Consider the following 24922-nt stretch of genomic DNA (forward strand, 5'->3'; position numbering starts at 1 on the left):
TAAGGCTGATAATGATGATAATTTTAGAGTAAACAATATTTTTTGATTGTCCGTTGAAACTTCATTTATATACATAAAAAATATATGACGCGAAACGAATGAAATCAACAGTTTTCAAAATTTAGAACTATTACTAATTGTTTAGTAAACAGTGTTGATGACCGAGCGGTTACGTATCAGGCTTATAATTTTGTGGTTTTGTGTCACAGGTTCGAATCAAGGGTCTAAAAAATTTACATGTTGTCTTCAATGTATTTTTGGACCTAGAAAATGATTTTGGAGTCCTGGACAGAAACTTCTATTGTGGCAATATATGGAAGCCCTAGTAACAAATTGGATAATTTATGCTCTGTTTAATAGCAAAAGTTGTAAATTACCTAACGTGGATAACTAACTTCGCTGAGAGATAAAATCACCATATTAATATAGTTTATAAATATTAAAGCAATACTTATTTTTGATATTCGTATGAGATAATATTATCATGATACTAAAGTAATTAAATTTCGAGCGTTTCACTTCTAGCGACGCGAGTTCGCATTTCAAGCACTGGATGGGACTAATCTTATCTGGGCATCTGATGTAGGTCGAGACCCGTATGTCGTTTATCATTTAATTGGGACATTTCATTATAAATATGAGGTATATTGTATTAAATCCCTAAAAGTAAATTAGGCCCACGAAATGTACAGAACCCAACTTCCATTGTGATACAGCTTACGGAAAACGGTTGTATGAAAAACATATAGGGTGTTTAGAGTTTGAATCAGATACGAGTGGAAGAAGCCTCAGTAAGGTAATCACAAGATAATAATTAATCACCTGTTATTGAAATATATGATATTATCAAAGAGTTTGGACTATATCTAGAACTTTTTGAAGACAACATTCTGATACAGACTTAGGTGCGTTATTCGTTCGGTTAAAATAGATAAATATAACACTAATTATTAGTGACTTGTACAGACGCATTGTTTAGATCAATTACTTATCTAGAATTTTCTGCGATTTTATGTGATTGTTATATCTATTTTTGTAATCGAATATTTTATTATATTCAATTAAAAATTTAATAATGCAGCATTCCTAATTGAACATATACCTATACTTTTAACCGAAACCTTTTAGAAACGCACATATTATGATACCAATACCAATACCATGTATCGATTCTTTTTCTTTCCTCGTCATACTACATACATATTGTGGTTTTCTTATGCCCGGGTGTTACTATGATGTGTTTCTCTAGGTACAGTAATTGAGTCGTTGAGTCACAAATCCGCTCTGGCGATTTTTTTTTACTTAAGAAAAAATCACAACAAATGGTTTAATTTCATATCAAGTACGTAAATATATAAAACTTTTTTTTTCATAATATTTACGACAAATTGGTGATGACAAATACCCATTTTTTTCAACAAGTTATGTAAATTTATAAAAAAACGGTTTTTTAAACTACCCAACGTGGATTTAGAAACATGTCAAGAACCGGTTTTGCAACTTCAATTGGGCAAATTCACAGTTTCATTCGTCTCACAAAAAAAAATACATAACAGATTTTCCTGTCATCATGAAAATGGCTTCGAATTTTTAAATAATAGCAATTTATCGTGTTGTTTATTACAGTGTTGATAATTTAAATAATGTAGCATGCGCAATAAGTGTTGAAATATATATTGTGTGTAGCTAAAAGTATTTTAAACTTACAATAATGATCACATAAAATAAAAGAAAACCGTTTGAATATAAACGAATGTTCCGATATATCCAAATTCCTAAGTATACCACTGACATACATGAAAATATCTCCGACACCCCAATTGAATCAATATAAACTCGCTTGAAGCGGCCTTGGCTCATATGTGGGACAATTTCTAAGCCTTCAAAAAAAATTGAGGCATTACTGAGAGCGAGCAAATCTATTGTCATCAAGTTCATAATAGATTAAATCAAAATGGGATTTTCGCACACTACACGTACATGTAAATCGAAGTGTTATAAGGGTTGCTTCTGTAATACTTCCGGCACAATTTAAATGGCCATTTAATATTCGTTATGCCACAGTAAAGGTTATTTTCCAACAAGAATAAATTGGCGTTTACGCGTTAAAAGTCTCTGTAGTCGTATTCTGAAGACTTCTGGTGACATACCTGTCATGGCGGCAACGCTTGCTAGAGGCGTATTTAAATAATGTATCAGCTCTTCTTTTAGACACGACTTATTTTTTCTTCGCAATAAACCAAAAGTTTACTATAACAATTCTAACATCACTCCCACTCGTGTTATACATATTATCTTTGTTATAAAAAACTTCAAACTACATAAATTGACAGAACCGTACACCGCGGAAGCGTAAAATGAAATGATCCAATTAGGTGCGTTCCTCATTTGAAAACAGAAGTTAAATTACCTGCAATGGAGGAGATGGTTAGTTAACACGTCGAAAAGAAGTTCTTCTACGACACAAGCCTTAATAACTGTAGAGACGTTTCAAACAAATACAGGGAAAATTGGTCGATTTTATCTGTTGTTATAAAATAATAGTTGAAGCTTCCATGACTAAAACAAAAAAGTCATTTTTTAACTTATGTACATTGTGTAATGTAAATTATGATGGCCTTCCAGAGAAAATCCCGGGAAATCTGGTGTATTTATTACGTCCCCACCCTATTCAAAATTTAAAACTATATAAGAGCTGATACATTAATATAACATGTTATTTTTTGTGAATGGTATATAACATTAAATAAAATAACTATTTAACCAAAGTTTTTCATGATTATTATGGAATCATTGAGAGTAAGTACAATCTCGCCAGTCTATTAAGTTGATAATACTAAGTCATTGTTATTCATATAAAAAAAATATATTTTTCAGTAGGCACACTAAATTATATTTTTTCACCTTTTTGTAATGACAGACATTGTTCAATAATTTAATCACAATATTATGCGTCAATCAATATTATATTTGTAAAACATTCAATATTGTTATAATATTCATTGTAAATGAGTAATGTATGTGTTATAGCATTGTTGAAAATTGAGAATATTTGTCCTCTACTATTTTAGTTATGACCCGGGCCTAGCTACAATTTTTTTAAATATTATCCTTTCATAAAATTTAATACCTACGTAAGTTTTTTTATAGATAAGGTACCTATGTACATTATAAAATTTATTTTATGGATGATTTTTTTTATAATGCTGATATACTGAAAATTGAACTCAACTTTATTTTTTAATTCCAATTTTTTACTAAAAATGGCACGCATACGAAATATACAATCCAATCTTCAACATCGTATAAGATTTCGATAATAAATTTGCATTTTTATTATATATCTGTCTGGTATATTATGCAAATAAGAGGCAAAAAAAGAATAACATAGATCTTCGGATGTTTGCGAAATATATTCTTTGGATAGACATATTTTCCAATTCTAAAATGTATTAATGTATACAATTTCAAGTTGGTTTTTCAGTGCGCCTTAGACTTGAAACAACAAAGTCGTTTCTCGTTCTTTGATATTTTGAGAATAAATCAAACGCACAAAAGATCGTGGGTAAACGTTTGCTCTTCACAAACAGTTCTCTTCGCGAAAGCAATTTTGCTAAATTGTGTTCTGGCGCGACGAAGAATTTGCTTGCAGTCCCGAATACGACAAACTCTCAAAGAATGATTTTTTTACATCTCCAAAATAAACTTAACATCAAATTGATCTATTTCTAACAAGGAAACATTATTAATAGATACCTATACATTTTTCTCTGATGTCTAAAACAGACCTACCCATATCAGCCCGCAATAAAATAAATTATATATTATAAAGGTATTTGTATAAATAAATTATATAAATGCACGTGTTGTTTTTTTAGATTAGAAAAAAATACATGTTTCGATTGAAGTGCGCAAATTATAATTACAGTGTGAAATGTCTAAACTACGTTTAAGCCCGCTGCCTAACTAATGGCTAGGTGTAAGTATAAATTGAAGGATGAATGTAGCAATATAGGAATCGAGAAACTGGTTTTGCACCATACTTATTTCGATTCATTGTGGGTAACCACTTATTAGATGTATTAATTTTCAATCATTTTTTGTTTGACAAAGATCTTGAAAATTGGATAAAATCTCGGAATGTATATCTTACCTATACAATATTTATAGTCACCATGTGAACAAAACACGAGTTATAGAAATATTATTTTTTGAATGAAAAAAAAACCGTTTAAATATAATGAATTTAAATTATGTAGTTGTTATGTTAAATTGCACTAAACAGAAATTCTAATTTTAAAAAGTACTTTCTCATAAAGTTCGGTACTTTTACACGAATTATAAAAACATTTAGAATCAATCTATTACCTCAATTAGTCTAAAACTAATAATCGTATAGATACATAATTCGAAAACACATCACAGAAATATTTAACTACTAGAATAAATCTTTTAAAAAAATATATGACAACCGGTAGGATTCGAACCCATGCCGCTGATTTTCACACACATGTGCTCTATCCAACTAAGTTATGTGTGCCCTATCTAATTGCGACGAAATTAACTAGCAGTTTTAACAATTATCACTGAAGCGCTTTCTAAAGTGCGTTATAATTGTTTGGCAGTCGGCTTTTATATTATTTTAAATCAAAGTATTAATAATTACCCTAATTACGAGTACTAACCGATATCAAGATCTCTCCATTTTTTTGTTATAACGTACTTGCACTAATAATTTTGAATACAAAAAAATAGTTTATTACATTTTAATAAACTATTTTTTTGCATTCAACGAATAATTCACAAGATGTCGATAAATAAATACTATTTGTTCGATATTATTTTGATGAATATGACATTATTTTTGCTTACTATAGTGATATAGTTTGTTTATAGAGCGCACTTTTTTATATATTGTAAGACAGCTATTATTTTGGTCTACAAAATCATAGTATCCTCTACCGTTAAATAAAGAATGTTACATACTTCAATCCTGTAAATAATTAAAAAATATATCTATGAATAGTCTTAACTTACGTTAGTTTATAAATGCCGTGACAGATATCGATTGTCCATAAATGAATATAATTATTCATTTAAATTTATATGGATCTCGTTATATTAGGCTTAGGATAATTTCTTGTAGTGGAATTTTATTAAATTACTGAAAACCAACCACTATAAGTTGGTAATTAATTGTTGGGAAAATTAAAAGGTCAGGTTTACAACAACATTATATTTTGGCAATGTACACTGCTACAAAAAAAATAAAAGGGCTCTTTTCCCTACAAAGAACGTATTTTTTCTACAATGAAATTTTTTCGCTGCCATTGCTATTTTGAAAAAGAATTTTTAGGTATTTTCTACGAAAAATTAACAAAAAAAAAATCTCTTTATATAATATTTTTCAACGGAATTTTACGAGGGTGTATAAATAAGAAAGTAAAAAAAAATATTATCATTTTGGATTTGATCAGTGGTGGGATTGGTTCTAATGTATTTTTAATGGTAAAGATTTACAAAAGTATTTGGTTCATAATAAAAGAATCTGAAGCTTGAGTAAATAAATCAATTATCGAACATTACATAAATGATAAAACCGCGTATGCTATTTTAGCAGCTTTTCAACATATACTCATATGTTTTATTAGAACATTTATTTTGTCTTACAACAACAAACTATTTTAAATATTATTATGACATATTTTTTAAAATAAAATATTTTATCTTGCAAGAACAATATAACTTACAATTGCATATTATTATGTATCACTTTTTTTGTTGTCTTAAAATGTTGCTAAGTTTTTATTTCACGAAGAAATTATACAATACGATAGCTGAGTTGAGAAATTGCGTTATAGTATTTAATTACATCATGATATCAGAGAGATTATTAAAATGAGGTTCATTGGTGCCTAACCTTTTCATGTAAGGTGTCGTTTATATTAATATTAAATGTGATACAAGGCTCACTATATTCAGGGCGTAACGCAAAACTGTAAACATCGATGGTAATGCTAGTTATTACTGATACTTGATGATGTATGATGATGGTTGCATATTGAAGTAAATGGTAATAACACACTAAAATCTGTATTTATTGCGAACATATTGTGACCACATTGCATTCGAATATAACTAGCAGTGACGAAGGGTGGAGGTAGGCTGTCTAGATTCGACATAAATAGTGTACACTAAACTTTGTCCCGCCGTACTTATTTGTTTTCATTGAACTAAGAATACAAATTGCAAATGATCTTGGTTAGTTTTTAATATTCAATTAAATTCTTCCTAAGCTGAACCATCATTGTAGAGGTAAGCTATCGAGATCCAACATAAATTATAAGAGTGTACACTAAACTTTATCCCATCATACTTATTTGGTTTCATGGAATTAGCCCACGACAGCTGAGCGGTTTGCGTCGGCCTATAACGTCGTGTGTTCCAAATGGTCCGGGGCTGGCAAATACGCATATTATTTTTCAATTTGTGTTTGAGTCAGAGTATGCACCCAGTAGGTTGACAAGTGGCTAACATCCATTTCTCGTAAAAACAAAAATCTGTTAATACAAAACCTCCATCCTGTGGTAGCCCATAATGTGATCTTATTAGGACTGGAAATGGTTTTAAAATAAATAATACATCATTCAGATAGTGTTGTTTAGTTTTTAAAATTCAATTGAATCCTTCCTAAGCGGAATTGGCTGTGGAGATTCGATAAAAGTAGTGTACACTTTGTCAGTAATAATATGAGCGATGACCAGAAAACCAGTAAGTCTCCAGACAAATTATTCCGCAGAGTAGCGATATTAAAAATACTCCATCTTAAAAATCATAAAAACAGGCTGAAGTGTCAGAAAAAAGGGTCGGTGTGCTTATAAAATGCTAAGACTGACGTGGTTCGGGCAGCCGGTAAAAAGGTCACGCATAAATTAGTCAAAACGGAACCTCTCAATGTTAATAAGCTCCGTCTAATTTCTTTGGCGGAAAATTTATGCCAAGTCCGTACGCTCAGTTTATGCAGGTATTTATTTGATTTAGGGTAGACAAATTGTACACCTTTTTTCGTGGAAAAAATACATTTTTTTTTCATTTAAATTATTTACTGTTGTCATTATTTAAAAAAAAAAAATATATTTCCATCTCTTCTCTTCTTTTGTTCTTTTAAAATCAGATTAGCGTTCGTCCACACCAGTATTTTTTATGCAAGGTGTGCGTTACCACCCCTTTGTAGAATAGTAAAGCAATGCTTCCTAAACGCATGAGTCGCAACCTCGTGGGAAGCCGTAGGTATTTTGTGGGGGCCGTGAAATGTTTCAGTAGAACTGCAAATATTTATTTATGAATTTTTGAATATTTAACTCATTCGCTGCTGTCTAGATAATGATTTTTTAATTACCGCCTTTAAAATGCACGTTAATTACATCGATCGGGCGCCTGGTCATTACGAGCCAGGTGCGTCTTCAGCGTCCAAAGTATTAAAATAATATTTTGCAAACTTGAATGAGGATCAAAATTAAAATTGAGAAAGAATTCGATTTTCTAAATCTTTATCGCGTTATGTGGACAATTTAAGAAGGATTAATTGATCGATATCAGATCGGTTAATACGCTTGAAGTGGAATTTAATAAAATAACTATTTTGTGGATAAGGTGACAGTTACAATCCGTATGTTGCTAAACCAGCATTAATAACCATAATTTATTTTGACACAACATTATACAAGACAGCATTTCTTAATTAATAAAAATAGCCTTTAAACAGAGACTTTAAAATATTCCCTGCGAATTAAAATGTATAACATTACACCCGATATTGATAATATGCTATGTAAAAACATGCCAAATCTCTCTAATTTAATTATTTTTTTAGGCTTCACGTATTTATTGTACATTTATAAAAAAATGGTAAATTAAGTTTTTAATAACTAAAATAAATATTTTTTGACAAAGAGGGTAATTATTTTTTTTCATATTTTGGGGGTTGTGGTATGAAAAAGTTAGGAAACCAATGCCGCTTAGTGACCAGGTGACTTTACAGGCGCTAGAAGGCAATAAGGCATTATACTTTAAAAGAATCAATGAAAATAATTCAGACCTTTCACCTTCATATTTATAATAATATTATGTTTGTGTTTTGGAATGATGAGATTTCATCGCTGAATACTTGAAATTTCAAAACACTTATTATTTTTTTATTTAATAAAACAATAATACAATGCAGTTCCACCATGAATTATTGACAGTTAACAAAATAAAAGAAAAAAAAAGTCAAAACACTAAACTTAATCTTTTCAACATATTATACAATTTTAAACAACCTCAGAAACATATCCATCCAAGAAAATTATAATCAGGATTTTATTACTTTGTAATATTGTTATTAAAAATAAAAAAATAAATGTAGCTATAAGTTTCAAAGTCGGTAATCTCCATATTCTGCTATTTTGAGATAATGGCACAAATGGTCAAGCACATTTTAGAAATGCAAATACAATATTTTACAATTGGCGGCTCTCATGGTGTAGTGCGTAAGGCGCTGGCCTTCCATCTGGAAACTCTGGGTTCGATTCCCAGTAAGGCCACAATATTTATGTGACTTTCTCAAAGCCTGAGTGTTTGTGATTGTTCAAAATTACTAACAACCACCTTGTACGAAAAAGCAGGGACATGATTATAATAATTTAAAAAAATATATATATAATTGCAAAAATAGTATTAGTAAACAATTAGAAAAAGCCAGTAATGAATTGAAATGTCCTTACCATCATGCATTTTTTTTTAAAATAATAGGTTTAAAGTTAGTCATAAAATATAAAAAATGGCGGCTGATGAATTTATATACCTACTATTTGAGAACTATTTTCTTTTCGATAATTCGTTAAGTTTTTCACTCTCTAGAATCTCGTAGGTCACTTCTGCTCTTGAGACATTTTGGACTGCTCTCACGAAGGATGGCTTCCGATCCTGATTTCTTGAATAATTTGAATTTATATTATGCATCCGTAAATTTACCTAGGTGGTCGAAACCATGACATATTTTGATTCAGAACCACTTCCTCGTGTCAAGTTTATCGGCACCATTAGCATTAGTAAATACGCTCCCAAAATACAGACATTTTCAGCAGTGTGATGTGTATTGTATTATTTATGTTTTTTTTATTCTCTCTAATAAGGCTAATATTTCCTATATATTAGACAAATCTAAATCGTGTTGAATCAGATTCAAGAAAAATATTTTAAATAAAAAAAAATGTATGTTACCGATTTTGAAACATATAATCTTAATTGCATTTAGAAGCTAGATGACTCTAGTAAATCCACACTAGCATAATATAATAATTATTATCCGCCTTAAATACATAAAAAATCTTAATTTTGAGATTTACCGGAAGTGTTGTTTTACTTAAGATACACTGCCTTTCGTGACGTACAGATTATTATTATCATTAATTTAAATGTATATCCACATTAATATTGGGATTACTAGGTAATTTAAAATGGCCATGAATCATTTATATTACATTCGACCTACAAAGGTATACGGACATTTTAATGTTTCGTAAAATAATTACATACCTATTGAAAATTTACCGAAAAAAATTCATGCACGTGTAGACATTAAAATTTATTAATCCCCGTACTTAATTGTATTAGGTACGATAACAATACCAACCTAGCATCCTTATAAACCGCCTGTAAAGCAAAAAGAAATTAATAATGTTGATCTCCAGGGAAATATGTAATTTAAACCATAAATTTTAATGGATTATACGTACCTTCAAAATATCCCTTGTTATTTTTTTCTGTACTAAGCCGGTTCGTTTATATTATAAAACAAAAAATTCTCGTGATAAAATGTAAATTGTACGGTCTTTTGAAAAAAAATCCTAATATATTACTGTTCTTATACATTTTCCTCAGCAAGCAAATTTTACTTAATTTAAAATTATTAATTATTATAATTCACTTGCTCCTACGGTAAAAATTCAAGTAGGTATCGTTAAATGAGTATACATACTTGTAATGTTACTTAGTTCTCCATTTACTGCTATTTCTAAATATTCAATACATTTTTTGACAAATTAATATAATTATATAATTATACGGCTACGGCTTTTACTTGTAAAATCGTTGGTTCCAGGTTAGAATCCCGGGTTTATCAAATTCATATGCTAAATTTAAATGTGTATTTAAACCCAGAGCATGGACCTAATAATATGTTGAGAAAGAGGCCAACATTTATTTCTCGTAATCCTTTACTTTGTTGAGGCCAATATTATGAAAGGTGCATGTTGTGCATAACCCGGAAAGGTTACAAAAGAAGCCAATGGATACAGAAGCAGACAAGAGTGAAGTACGCTTTCTGATAGAGGTCTCTTAGCAAAAAAATATCAATGGGCTAGATAATATTATTATGTCGCTCTACAAGTGGATAACCTCTAGATAAATGCCATCATACAGTGATACCCAACGGGTACTAAACGTCCACAGGGATGTCCTAAAGCCCGATGGATAGACGAACTCATAAAGTTTCCTGGATGTACGAGGCAGCGAAGAACTGGGGATCTAGAAAAGTTGAAACAGCTAAGAGAGGTATTCATCCAGCAGTAGACTTATGATGATGATAATGAAATATGAATAGTATTATAATATTTTAAACTCATTATATATGTTGACAAATCATAGTTTATCAACAAAATATTATTATATTAACATCCGATTGATAAACTTGTTAGTTTGCATCAATCACAAAGATTGACTGGTCAATGGCAAGTATTATTATTTTCAAAGAAAATATAGTCAATAGCCAAAGTACGTCAAAAATCATACATTTAATTAGCTATTTTTATGATATTTTTAAAATTTAATTATGTACTTACCAAATATCAAAAATCATAAAATTTTATTTGTGTCTCCCCAGGTCGTTTTGTCGTGTCTGTCCCGTTCTTTCTAATGTACAATAATATTATAAAACCCTTTCTCTCCTTATCACGTGGTCGAATCAATAATCAAATTAGTTTCGTTGTCAATGAAATCACCGCCTTTTTTCTGCTATCTTTGACGAGTGCCGCTACTTTATAAAAAGGGGCCATATGAACATGATTTCACTTATGAACAACTTTTGTATGAAAGCACATCGATAAGTTTAGTTGACGAATTTTGCACTACCCGACCAGTGTTACCAATTGCCATTCATAAAAATTTGCCAGGCTGAGTAAAAAGTTAATTTAAATTCCAGAAAAATGCTAGATTTTCTCATTATTATCAACATTGCTTTCACGAGATCAACGATTTAAGAAGAATGTATGTTATTATTAACTTGACAGTGTCTTAAAAAATATTGTATGCAAAATTAATTTTATTGGTAAGACTCACATTATTATATGGTACAAAACGCCTGCATTGTTATTTTCACGCTAATCTTGTATTAGCTTTTTTATGAGATTTTTTAAACTAACTGCGGTGGCCAGAAACGCTATATTAAATGCCTTATGTCAGATGCGAGTTATACAAGCTACATGCCTCATAAAAAATGTTAGATCTGATAAGGCAAACAATAAGTTGGCAACGCTGTACCAGACATTAGGATTATGGCGATAAAGCCGCGTTGACACAGTCCAAGTACGATCCAAGTACACTTGGACCGAATGCCATCCAAGCGCACTCGTATGAGACATCTTCATACTAATTATTCCTATCCAAGATAACTTGGATGAGTAGGACGCGGTCCAAGTAGCTTGGATAGGAATAATTAGTATGAAGCTGTCGCTTGGATGGCACTCGGTCCAAGTGTACTTGGATCGTACTTGGACCGTGTCAACGCGCTTTAACAGAGATGTGACTAAATAATAATGTACACGTATATTCAGACGTGAAAATGTTCAAATGAGTAAGATTTTTACATACGTAAAAGAAGACTCAATTTAAATTGTAAAAAATAAACCATATTTAAAAGAAACATTTGCACATTTTTCACAGTTTATTGTTCAAAAGAAAAAAATATATATTCTATGCATGGTATCATAATGAAAATTGTATATACTTTTTTATGTATTAATATATTGGTTCCTATACAATTCAAACCTTCAAATAATATTCTAATAATGTATGTCATTAAAGTGTCGAACATTTGTCATTTAATATTCAATTCACAAGGAACGTGTTTCGAATACAATTCATAAAAGTGGTTTCATTTTCTTTTATCGGTATTTTCATTTTGTTTTATGGATACGATATAATATATTTCTACAGCACTAAACATGCTCCAATGCTACTTCAAGCGTCGTGTTACACTTTTACTATTTGTCTGACATTTTGTTAATTTTTTTTGTATAGGCATTTCCCGTATGATTGTATCTAAATTGCATATTGACATACTTATAAATATCATTGAAAACTTAGCATAAAACCAAAACAATCTATCATTACTGCATAACATAATATTATATTATAATAAGTTGTAACTGTTTGTCGAAAATAAATTTTAATTGTTCCTGCAAATGTTTATGATGGTTTGATTTCTGACGAAGGCGCATGCGTAGTAATTAAACCGGATATAAAAGATCTAACGACTCTGTATCTATTCCAGTCAGAATATGATCACTTCTGACAGGCAGAAATCGTTTGATATGACACGTCAAACTACTTTCTCTAACGCTTCTGACTAAAGGCAATCTGTCAAAGTGACAGTTGTCAAAACAGGACCAGTTTGGTTTAATTTTTCTATTATTTATAATCATTTTAAAAGTTTTGTTTGCGCAATATTACATGTATTGAGTTTTAACCAGTTGATGTACTAGGATGTGATGAACGTAGGAGTCTTGTGTGATATTATATTATTATAAAAAAAGTTTTATGAAACGATAACAATAATATATGAAGAAACCCCTAAAAGTACAACGTTATGCAGTAATTCACCATGAAAGTATACGCACACTCATCCCTTAAATATTAAATTCTTCTCCTTTTCTTGACGTGAGTTGAAGCATATGGACACCATACGGCCCGTCCAAGGATCCCTGTCGCTTCCTAATATTCTTGCGTATTTCTAGGTAATGCCAGCATTTTGTACTCTGCCATAAGTATGGTAAGTATTAAGCGGTATTTTATGACTTCGTAATCCGATTGGTTTGAAGAACAGGCAAGCCAGACTGAAATTTTCCTGGGACATCCGCAGCTCGTAGCTGATCCAGGTCTCATTGTATCTCTCCTCACTCCGAAAAGCATACCACCATACACCTAGTGTCTACCGCAAACATCTGTTCTCGATGCTCTGTATGCAGTTGCCCTGAGTCATCGTAAGGCCATCACTTGCTACCGTAAGAATGCAAGCGTTGAATAGGCGACATTTGATTTTAAACGAGTCCCAGATACTCTGCATCAAGTAGAATTAGGCAATATTAATATTGAAACTACGCTATAAATATTTTTATATCATGTGTCTACTATTAGTGATTTTCAAATTTTGTATTAAGCTTACCGATAACTAGTCTAAAATCTAGATTTGATAGAATGTGATTTGTAAAGATGATAAATCACATCAACCTGCGTACAATATTTTTTTTTTTTTAGAATTATTAATAACCATTTCCTTGCTTTTTCGTACAAGGTGGTTGTTAGTAATTTTCAACAATCACAAGCACCCAGGCTTTGAGAAAAACACATAAATATTGTGTGTCCTGACCGGGAATCGAACCCGGAACTCCCGGGCGGAAGGCCAGCGCCTTACCCACTGCACTACGAGAGCCGCCTGGGTACAATGTTATAATATAGTTTAAAGAATATTAATAAGTGTGCACCTATAACGGCTCATAATACTTTGTACCTCATAGCATGTGCATTAAATTTAACCGTTTTATCTTACCGAAAATGAATAACTTGAGTACAGATTTTGTCATTAAGAGCAAATTCATATTTTGATAACAGAAAACTGAAACTATAAAAGACCGAAAGTCAATAGATAGGTATAAAGCGGCGAAAAAATCTTAAATGCATTCCTAATAGTGTTATTTTTATACATACGATACACTGGGTTTCAATTATTATTGTTATTATTATAATAGGAACATATTACACAATTGTATGTATAATATAATACGTTAAAATACAAGTACACTCTTGTATAAAGTAGAAAATTGAAAAACAGGTAGATAAATTAATAATGTTCATGTACACGCCACGTTGTTTGAGCTTTGGAATATTGTAGACTAAACAAACATGTTCAAATAATAACGAAAGCTCCATACCGTTCTGTTTCCCAAGTTTCTAACTCTGCAGTTGAGTTGTGCAGTCTTCCCCACGAGGGCTGTGACGTTTTTCGACGCTGATGGGTCGAAAAAGGGACCCCTATCTAAGGGTATTGAGTGACCCTCTGGCTCCTCCATGTCATGTTCGCCAAGATCCAAGATCTGCTGCCTTGGTGGCGCTGCACTGTATAAGTGATTTCCGCATGATCCTGGAATAAGAAATTATAATAAGTATGTTAATTAATAATAATATGTTTCTATGGAATATCGCATATAATGGTAGTTAACACAATTAAATCTACAAAAAAATATGTCTTGACATAATCTTTCATAAAAAGTAACAAAATGCGTTATGATGAAATGCATATTAGACGTAACGTACCTACAGGATAAAAAAATTAAAAGAATAAATAGATAAACCTAATAGGAATAAGCAATTATCATTGTGAAGATGATAATTATATTATGTATATTTCGTAGCTGCAATTTGTGAACGGCCATCTTACATCACGCTATAAACGTGTCAGAATAAAAAGATTGTAGTAAAATACTGACGCAAGTGAGGCTGTAACACGAAATTGTATATTTCGATTGTAGTGCTAGCTATTGTTCATACTTAGTGTTCAATTTGGTACACTGTTTGGAGAACATGATGATTATATAATATTAAAATAGTAATACGGTTATTGATTTGAATGAAATATATTATCGAAAGTCTTCATTTATAGGGAACAGGTTATCTTAATGCATTAAAAAATAGTCAATAATTAGCAATAATATTACAATTCACAATTAAGTGCCCCAGCCTGTTTATAGTCGGCCTTGGTAACAACCATGTATCGTAGTAGTTAAAGAAAGACTTTATGAAATAAAAAGATTTTGACTTGCTCTTTCGTCATTTATCTTCAGTGACGTTAAGTGTCCTCTATACCGGTATAATGGGCAGGTATATCACTCCAAGGACAGACCATTGTACCATTTAGTCAACTAGATTGATCAGAAAAGGTCTTCGTTATTGTCTGTTTGAATAATGTAATAATATATAAATATAAATGTCACGTTTCTACAAAGATTCATTAAATTAAATTCTCTACATAGAATCATAATATCTATATAAAGAGTCTCAAAATAAATTAATTATAATTTTGATGACAACCCCGAGGGGTTGTTTTCTTTTGCTAGATTTTATTTTAAATTACATTATAGGGTTGCTAACCTAGCCTAATACGTTTTTTCCATTTTCTAGATTTTGGCATCGACCTTCGTCTATAGTTCGTATAATTCTCAAAGGCAGAATATCCATGAACTAATTAATTTATAAAAGGGTACCCACTCTTTGTAAACATGTAGAACTTTGTGTATTTGTAAGCTTTTTTGGATTATTAATTAGCATTGTTTTACTTTGTAATGTATCAAATAAGCATATTATAGCTTCTTTTTTTTAAGATGGATTTAACCAGAGTCATCTTATTTAAACTAGTTTTATGATATAAATCGTGTGTTGTTATAATCTGGCTTTAGCAAGTGCATATTGTAAAAAAATGTTTCAATTAGACAAAAGTATTTTCTTACATCACTCTTTCAATGCAGTAAAATTAAATATTTGAGGAAGAAGGGATTAGAGGGGTATAATAAGTTGAATCATGAATAAAAGAAGAGTAAGGAACAATTTTAACATCTCCACATCCCTATTTACCAGAAAAAGATGCAACTATATAAATGCATTATATCTATATACATTTGTACTAACTTTTTTCCTATCGTTGAATATATTCCAAGAACCGTTTATATAACGTTTTAATACGTTGATACCTATTTCACTTGAATATTAAGGCTTGACTGATACTTTTATAAACATTAAAAACACCAATAAATGTAAATAAATATAACAAGAATAATATATTATTTGAAAAGCAGACCTCGTTTACAGAATATTAAAATGTGTTATATAGAATTTATGAACACATATTTAACTTTGAAGTCAATTTCAACAACCTGTGCAGTTGGATGCTTTTAATACTTCGCTTCTCATAATGATTCCTTAATAATGCACCTTTCTGAATAATTACCAACACATTTAATACCTTCCAGCAACTGCTATATACTTTCACATTCGCTCACGTTTATGTTCTGTCTTACTGTCTCTGTTCTAGTGTTTCAGATTCAATTATTATTTGTCTGCAAGCTGCTGCATCAGCCTCGCAGAAGCTTTGTAGTCTCCTAACTTTGCTGAGGACACCATCGCTGGACTCGTTCATGTATCAGGCGGCAACACTTTCTTCGTTATTTGTGATTAATAATGTTTATATTTTGTTTTATTAATTGTATATTGTGCCGAACAATGAAACCGTATATTACAGCACCATATCTTTATTATAATTACACTTCAATCTCTTGGATAACACATTATTTATTTGATACTTTAATCACTCAACATGGTATTACTGCAATGTTAATATCTGTCAAAATATTATAAGAGTGTCATTTGTTTTCTTTCATGATTTAATTAAAATAAATATGTCCTACATTATTTTTAAATTTAGAATTTGCGTTTATGTTTAATATCGTTTTGTAATCTTACTTTCTCTCACTCAGTTTTATATTTTTTCTCTCATATTATTTAAAACAAATATATACTTAATAATATATGGCTATAAATAAATACCTCTTCTTGGCATAGAAACTCTGTTCGTAAGTCGTGATACTTAATGTAAAGTTAAGTGTAAAAAAACGCAGTAATATATCACAATTAATTCTTGTTATTGTAGGTGTGAGAATAGGCATAGAAAATCTGTAGATTCAGTGTGTATATCAGTCGATGATTGCGTGACTTTCCACCAAACTTTGCGACCCCACCCCTCCGGATGATGTAGCGAGGGTCTGAGATTGGGAGCAGTACCACACAAGCCTCACTTTGGCAATCAATCCTCATTGGGACGTGATTAAGCCATCGGACGTGCGGAAATTTCAACTCGGGAAACTTCGCTAAGATTTCGATCGGTTGATGAAACTCGTTAGCTCGGAATTTTCATTGAGTAGCGATATGTGTTTTGAATAACTGAAGAGATTCTTATATACAGAGGCTAGACACGTGAAAATGATTTGGAATTGATGTATCGCACGTATACTACATAATATACGATGTATCCTTGAAAGATTCAAGGACAAATCGAAACTTTTGGCCATGTTTTCTTATATACGTAACTCGGAAAAACATCAGAAACATAAGCTATAAGAAAACCATATTAAAAAATACCCTTGACCTGTATGATATTAAAGATTTATACCTTTTTTGGTTGCCGGACGACTGATATAACATAATAATAAGAGGGTATACTTTTTGTGGAAATCTCCTAAGCCCGGCCGCACATTGAAAATAGTCTCGACTGGGATATTGTCACAAATAAAAAAAGGGCCCACTACTGTTGGATATATTGGGTAGTAACAACATGCGGCTAGCCGAAACGAATAAAGAAGCAGCTTCTTATATTTTGCTTCTCTCTATGTCGAGTGAAATATATTGGTTCTGACATCAGCTTTGTTCATCTGTTCATTTGTACATCATCATGTTTTTTTTTTCAAACTAAAACCTCGCAATTGACATATTGTGTGTGCGGTACACGTAGTTACAATTGTTTTGTGAATATCAATAAAATCATATTATCGACATATTCAATATGTTACATTCGAGACAAATGTATGTGTGCAGCGTTGCTAATACCTACAATTACAAAGAATATTATTTCAATTCAATCAAAAACTTGTTGAAACATTATTATTATTATAATACTAATAAAAATTACTAAATATCACAACAGTAATGTATTATTAATTAAGAAACAGACATGATGTCATAAAATGTTAAGTAGAATATATATAAGCATAATATTTAGATCTTAAATCGATTAGCATAACCAATACTATTGAATAGGTACTTTTAATCCTCAGCTCCTAAAGATTGATTTAATAATGAATCGTCCTGATTATAAATTATTGTAACAATACATTATACTATTTTTTACAAAAAATGTTACGTTTATTCGTCTTTGTTGATATCTAGAATTAACAACACGTGGTTTTCAAGGTGATGAAAGTATATTTTAATAAATTTACTCTGTTTTTTTGGTAAATGTAATTATATATTTTCACTATTTTTTTTATTCAAACTGATCTCACTATTCATTTCTCTCATTTATTAAGCTTTAAAATATTTTCACTATGAGATCATGGATATGATATGGATATCCACAGTAAGTTTTATTATCACAGGTATCCATATATGTATAATATACTCAGCAAGTATACCTACTCCAAAATCTAGAAACAGTGAAAGAGTTCATATATCTGAGATCGATTATTAGTGAAAAAGGCGGATGAGAAGCAGAAATAAGAAAGCGCACATAGATTGCAAAACATGCAATAACACATCTTGCCAGTATATGAAAAGATAAATAAATTTCAATTACTACAGCAATGACGCTTGTGCGAACATTAGTGTCTGGACCCTGGAGTCATGAACCCTGAAGCAAGGGAGCGGAAGACAATTATTGATGCTTTAATAATAATGGTATTGCCGTCGAAATGTTATATTCTAGTGATGAGTGCTTTAAGGAAACAGGTGATCTGGGCTGGCAGGCATCCTGTATGGTTTGATGGTGTTACTCTTCCTTAAGTTTCTTACCAGAATTGGGACACTCTGTGAAACTCCTTGATGTAATTCCTCACAGTTTTACGTTTATAGACTGTACGTCTTCGAAAGTAAGTTTGTCAGGAAAATTACCTTATAGGATGCTGGAGCGGTGGGCGTTGATAATTGATTATGAACACGAGGAAGTAATAGAGTTTTACGTAAAATAAAACGATACTATTTATTTCAGTTTTAATTTTAGTACAAAACGTTTAACGGACAGAGCTTACGTACTGTACAATGGTTAAGAGACAAAAAACAAGGGGAGTAAGATTTCCTGGGATTATATATGGTTTACTATAAGATGCTACGTGCATAACAAACACATAATATATTATCATCTTTTATTACTGGACACGTGTGCATTGGTTTCAAACGTTATCTCGATTAATTTATCGTTTTTAGATAAAGAACAAAATGTTGTGTGTCTTCTGAACATTTTTTAGATTGACACAATCAAGTAGGTACATACATATTTTTATTATATTATATTGTTTATTTAAAAGCTTAAAGTTTGTATGATGCAATAAACAAATGGTATTGTTAATTTAATAGATGTGATGCCTTATTAGTGTACACAACAAAACGCTTTATATTTCTTATACAGAGTATTATAGGACGAAACAGTCAATCATCTGCAGATAAATGAATGGCTCTCGACAATATTACAACTGGGACGGATTCTGCAGTTTTTTAACATATTATTCGGTGCGGACCGGATATCCTAGAAAAATTTGTAGTTTTGAGTAGCCTTTAGAGAAGACAAAGCAGAGAAAGAACGTTGGTACGCTTGAGCGACCGAGTGAAGGCGCTTATAGGGGTAGCCTTTACTCCACTCTGAGAAAAGCAAAAGACCGAGAGGAGTGAAGATGACTAAACGTCAGAGTGTTCACAATCTTCAGCCATGAGGGAACGACCAAGAAGAGAATGCAATGCTATTAACGGTTTTTATATTAGTTATCAATCACACTAAAAAGATCTGAAATAAAGAGTATTAATAAAAAAGGTTAAAACAACAACTCATTTCTGTATAAATTATTAATGGGGGTCCAATATGTTCGATAAACGTCAATATTTAGTCCAAAATATTTTAATGTGTTAACGGGTACTTAATAAATAGGTATAAACGGGTAATTATTTTACTGTCACAATATATTTGGCAACATTACGGGGCATTAATACATTGTTTCCTTTTGTCGAAACTTTCGTTGATATACAAGGCGTGCGTAGGCGAACTTTTCCCAAAAGCGCCTGCCGTAAGCTCGCTGAGGGTAGGCGAGTGTTTTTAGATTTGCCCTTCGCAAAAGTTTTGTCGGTTTTTGTGTCAAACTTTTTTGTCTAGTTTTCGTGCGAAAGAATTAAGTGATCAGCAAACTACGAAATTCGATTATTTTAATATGGGGAATAGTGTAGGTACTTAATAATGTTTTTAGTTATTAAAAAAATGTCGAGTTTGAGTAGTACTCTCTTGGTTATGTGTGTAGCAATCATTTTACTCACCGTTAAATTAGTGAACTTTATTATGTATGTTTTATTGTCAAAACAAAACAATAGAGCGATAATAAGTGTCGGCATTTCCTCAATCATAACTAGATCAGTAGGGTACGTTATGATTTATTAATTACGATAATATCTCTTATAATAATAGCCTTCATATTTCTATCCATGAATCCTTACTTACTCATTGAGTCCGTCACGTGACGAACTATTATCGTTATGAGTCACTCGAATCAAGTCTTTCACATTAATATAATCAACCTCTTGATCACATCGATCTCACCAGTACATCCGTATCCATGATTATAATCTCACGCTATCATTTTTATTATTGTATCAATAAATAAACTCTCCTCTCAAAACATCCAAGCGACAATGACCTTTTATCTTTGCCATACCCCACCCCAAATGTGCACGCACCGTGGGAATGTGTGATGAATATTCTTCAGGATTTTGTCACTTTTTCAACGAGATCGCTCAAAGGATCAATCATGAACGTATCTGAAGTCGGCATGACACGCTAGCTTTATTTTGTAATTATGTTTGTTTTTTTTTTACAATATTTGTTCTGAGATTAACCAGAGTATGCATTTTGTATAAGAAATAGCGGGGGCGTAGTCTATGGTGTTTACATATTTAATGCTTACATAAATAATTATTAATGTGTTAATTTGTAAGTTCAGTATTCGAGACTGACACCGAGTGGGAGATGCCTTCCTGGCCTATATCACTATCTAAATCTTTATAACATCAACTCTGAAATGTTTACATACTTAATTCTTAACTGTTATCAAGGTTAAGGCAGATAAAGCTATCATCTTACCGCAAATGATCATTTATATACTCGAGTAGATGGACGACAAAAATTCAGAAAGTGTTTTAATACAAATTGTACGTACGTGTCTAGATGTACAGTAATCAGTTCAAACACCCCTAGATATTTCGCAAAAAAAAAAATTTACAAATATACTTAGCAAAAATATATTATTATAATATCGTTAATTCAAATGGTTATTAAACATGAAAAAACGTAATTCAAAAAAACTCAGAACCATTTCTATTAGAAAATAAATTGGATCAAATGGGTATCAAACTCACGTACATTACAGTCTAGATGAGAGTTGTCATTTTTAAGGCATTCGGTTATTGATTCATATGCGTTAGTTAATAACTACGAGGTTTCAAACTTAACATTAATAAACACTACAAATTTAAATTAAAACAAATAATATGACGTCCTTGGACTTATAATATCGTCGCCCTCAAGGAAGAACTCACCAACCAACAAAAGTAAATCATGAGATAACAGGCTTTTTAACTTTTTGAAAATTTAAAAAAGCTCTAATTAACGAAGACACATAGAAGGAAACGGTTTTTTTTTGTTAGATTACTTATTTTTGCGTTTATGTACATCGCATTTAAAACATGTAACTTTCCTCAGAAAAAAATCGAGAAAAACTGTTTTTCATACTTTATTAGTTTTTCCACACCCATTCAATGTATGACATTATTCATATGGTGAGTTTTTATCTTGGCTGATCAAAATCAATAAAATATATTATAAATCGATAGTATACTGTATTTAACTAAACTTATCTTGTCTATTGTACCTAATATCCGTCTTATACATAGACCTCATTCACATTAACAATTTATTCTTCTGATTTAATTTCATTCATCACAATATCATTCTGAGGAACATTTTTGGACACTGGTAATTATGCATACCAGTCGTAGTATTCCTCTGGAATGTTGTCTGAAATGCAAAGTTTCAATATGGTCAATATTTTATTATATGCATGGCTTAGTGTATAATGTATATCGTCGCCCCAAAAGCAAAAGGGCACATGTGCAATTTTGACGGTTTTGAGTTATGAATGCAGTTTTCTTCGTAATTTTTTTCTCTACATTATGGGCAAAACGGCATTTGTGAAGCAAAACCTATGAATTCACAATTGAGCAAAGAAAATAAAGGTTACTTGTGTATTTGTAAACTGATCTTCATTTAATGTATAGAAAAAATGTAACATGTACACGATTTTAGGAACTATGTGCAATGTTTACAAAAATAATATAGGAAAAAGGTAACAAGTGTAATTATTTAAAAGTGAGTAAGGGCCTTTGCACAAAAAAAAAATTCGTTGCAGAAAAAGGGCACTTGTGAAATTTGTGAAAAATTAAAAAAACATGTTGGCAGCGGACAAAGAGGCCCAAATAAATATTTAAGAAGATCACAATAAGCGTAAGCGGACGCTCGCAAATCAAAAGATTAAGATAAAGCTATTCATAAATGCATATAGGAAAAAGGTAACATGTGACTTAGAACCTCTTAAAAATCAAAAATTGACAAATTATAAAAAAATAAACATTGCATTTCATTATTGAGTAATTATGTCACAAGTGTTCCAAATTTATATTCAAAATATTAAGTAATAACCTTTCCACGATTTTTTTTCACTCCAAAAACACTTAAAATGCGTTTTTCTCAAAACTCAATTTATGTACAAGTGCCCTTTTGCTTTTGGGGCGACGATATTATCATGCTTTTGTATGTTTTCCTATCAGTTTGTATTATTTTTTAGTACCTACCTTTCCATTTCATATCGAGCTTCTCTAGGTTATTGGATTTCTCTAATATGTTAAAGACAATTATTATGTTAGCACATATTAGACAGGGTAGAATTAATTACCATACATTTTAGCGACTTTCTTTACGTAGATGGATATTATTATACTGACATTAAATATTCGTATGTCAGTGGTTTTCAACCGGTGTGCCGCTAAATTTCTTTAGTATTGGATATAAATAGAGTGATAACATAATACCAAACGTACATCCCCACTCCAGACTCCCCACTCCCACGCTTTGAGCGTCGTCGATTGCTTTGTTCCTGCATTTCCCGCGCAATTATGTCGTGTCTCGGTCGACAGTATTTGCTTGTAAGGAGAATCTTAATAATTATTATCTCATTATTATTAGGTACACTTATACGCGCAATTCAGCGCACAATAACTGTGTTCAACGAAATAGCTTCGAATATTGATAAATTCCACCAACGTGAGCGTCAATAAGTTGTTTTATAAATTCAATAGGATAAAAAAATCTCTCTATTTTATGTTTTTTCTACTCTCTTACTTTCTATCTTGTTAGGTTTAACTATAATATCATTTTATTTTTTGGTTATTGTGCCTCAGATGTTGTCATGAATTTGATATTTTTTTTTACGAAAACAGTTTATTCCATGTAGACAATAATTAAATAAATAAATACCTTTTTCTGTCGGCGCATATTAAGTTAGGTTTGGTTTGGTCTAACACCTAACTTTGTCTTTGTTTTGGTCTAACGTTGGCCACACCAGATATTAGATGCAACCAATATTGTGCCTGATATTAAGAGAATATGCAATTTAAGGACTCAAAATCATCAAAGTCATCAAGTGTTTCATTTACTTATATTTTACTTTTATATTATTTATAATTATTGCTAGTAGAAGTATTAGCATCTGTATTTAGTAACTATCGAAAACACAATATTTAATAAAGGAAAATTCTACCATAGTAAAGTTGATGTAAACAAAACTAAGAGTATTTAAAGAAAATGTGTTTACATGTTAGAGTTAGGCAATGCTTGTAAAATATATTTTTCCAGCAGTATGTAACGATAATAAAAAATAAATGGATTATAAAATCATCAAAATAATATGATCTGCTTTTTTCACATAATAGCAAGTTGATTGTATTAATTCCGTAGAAAAAAAATTAAACATAAAAACTTTACTTGTAAAAATAAAACAAAAACTTTCCATGTTGGAAATGAAAGAAAAATGGGTAAAAAATACTATTTATTCCAGCTCATTGGTAACATTTATGCAAATCAATTTTTCGTGTAGCCATTTCATTTTCAGTACACAAAAAACGGATAATCCCATAAAAGGAAATCGGCAAATGCTTTTAACAAAATCGAAAAACTTTTTGTGTTCATATATTATTATTATCCTTCCAATCTGTTGGCTTAGCTTAAAGCAAGTACTGATTCCATCAATGTTCGTGGTACACTGTTTCCGGGAAATAATTTTAGGTAAACAAAATACGGGAAAAGTTTAAATTGTATAGTTTCAGTCTAATAATAGTTTCGTCCAAAACAACGGTCTTAAATGCTAATGGAAAATATTTATCAAACTATCTATAATACCTAATAACAAATATAATCATCATTTAAGAGTAGCTATAGGTATAATAAAAAATAGGTACTTTTCAGTTGTATTTGTTCAAATAAAATATAATATATTATTATGTATGTATATCATTTGGAATCAACAGTATGAGCTTTAGAATTGTATTTTTTTTACAAAACATTAATTTTACATTTTACCTTTTGTAAATTTAGCCTTTGAGTCAATTCAAACAAGAAACCCAAAATTCTTAAAACCGCATAGCTGTTTAACATTAAAGGCATGAAAAATATTAAATTGCATTTTCTTCAAAGTGA

At 30.9% G+C, this 24922-nt stretch overlaps 1 protein-coding gene across 1 annotated transcript in view; it reads right to left on the reverse strand.

Annotated features, from left to right (window-relative positions):
- The window catches only part of LOC147074486 (zwei Ig domain protein zig-8-like), a 132011-nt gene that overhangs the window by 46066 nt on the left and 61023 nt on the right, over positions 1-24922 (reverse strand). The window contains exon 3 of the mRNA XM_085943459.1: positions 14250-14458. Coding sequence (XP_085799585.1) covers positions 14250-14458 — 209 coding nt within the window. The remainder of the gene's footprint in view (positions 1-14249; positions 14459-24922) is intronic.

This window comes from Rhyacophila brunnea, unplaced genomic scaffold, assembly GCF_057557595.1.
Source record: "Rhyacophila brunnea isolate RB1 unplaced genomic scaffold, BYU_Rbru_1.0 scaffold_16, whole genome shotgun sequence".
NCBI classification, from domain to species: domain Eukaryota; kingdom Metazoa; phylum Arthropoda; class Insecta; order Trichoptera; family Rhyacophilidae; genus Rhyacophila; species Rhyacophila brunnea.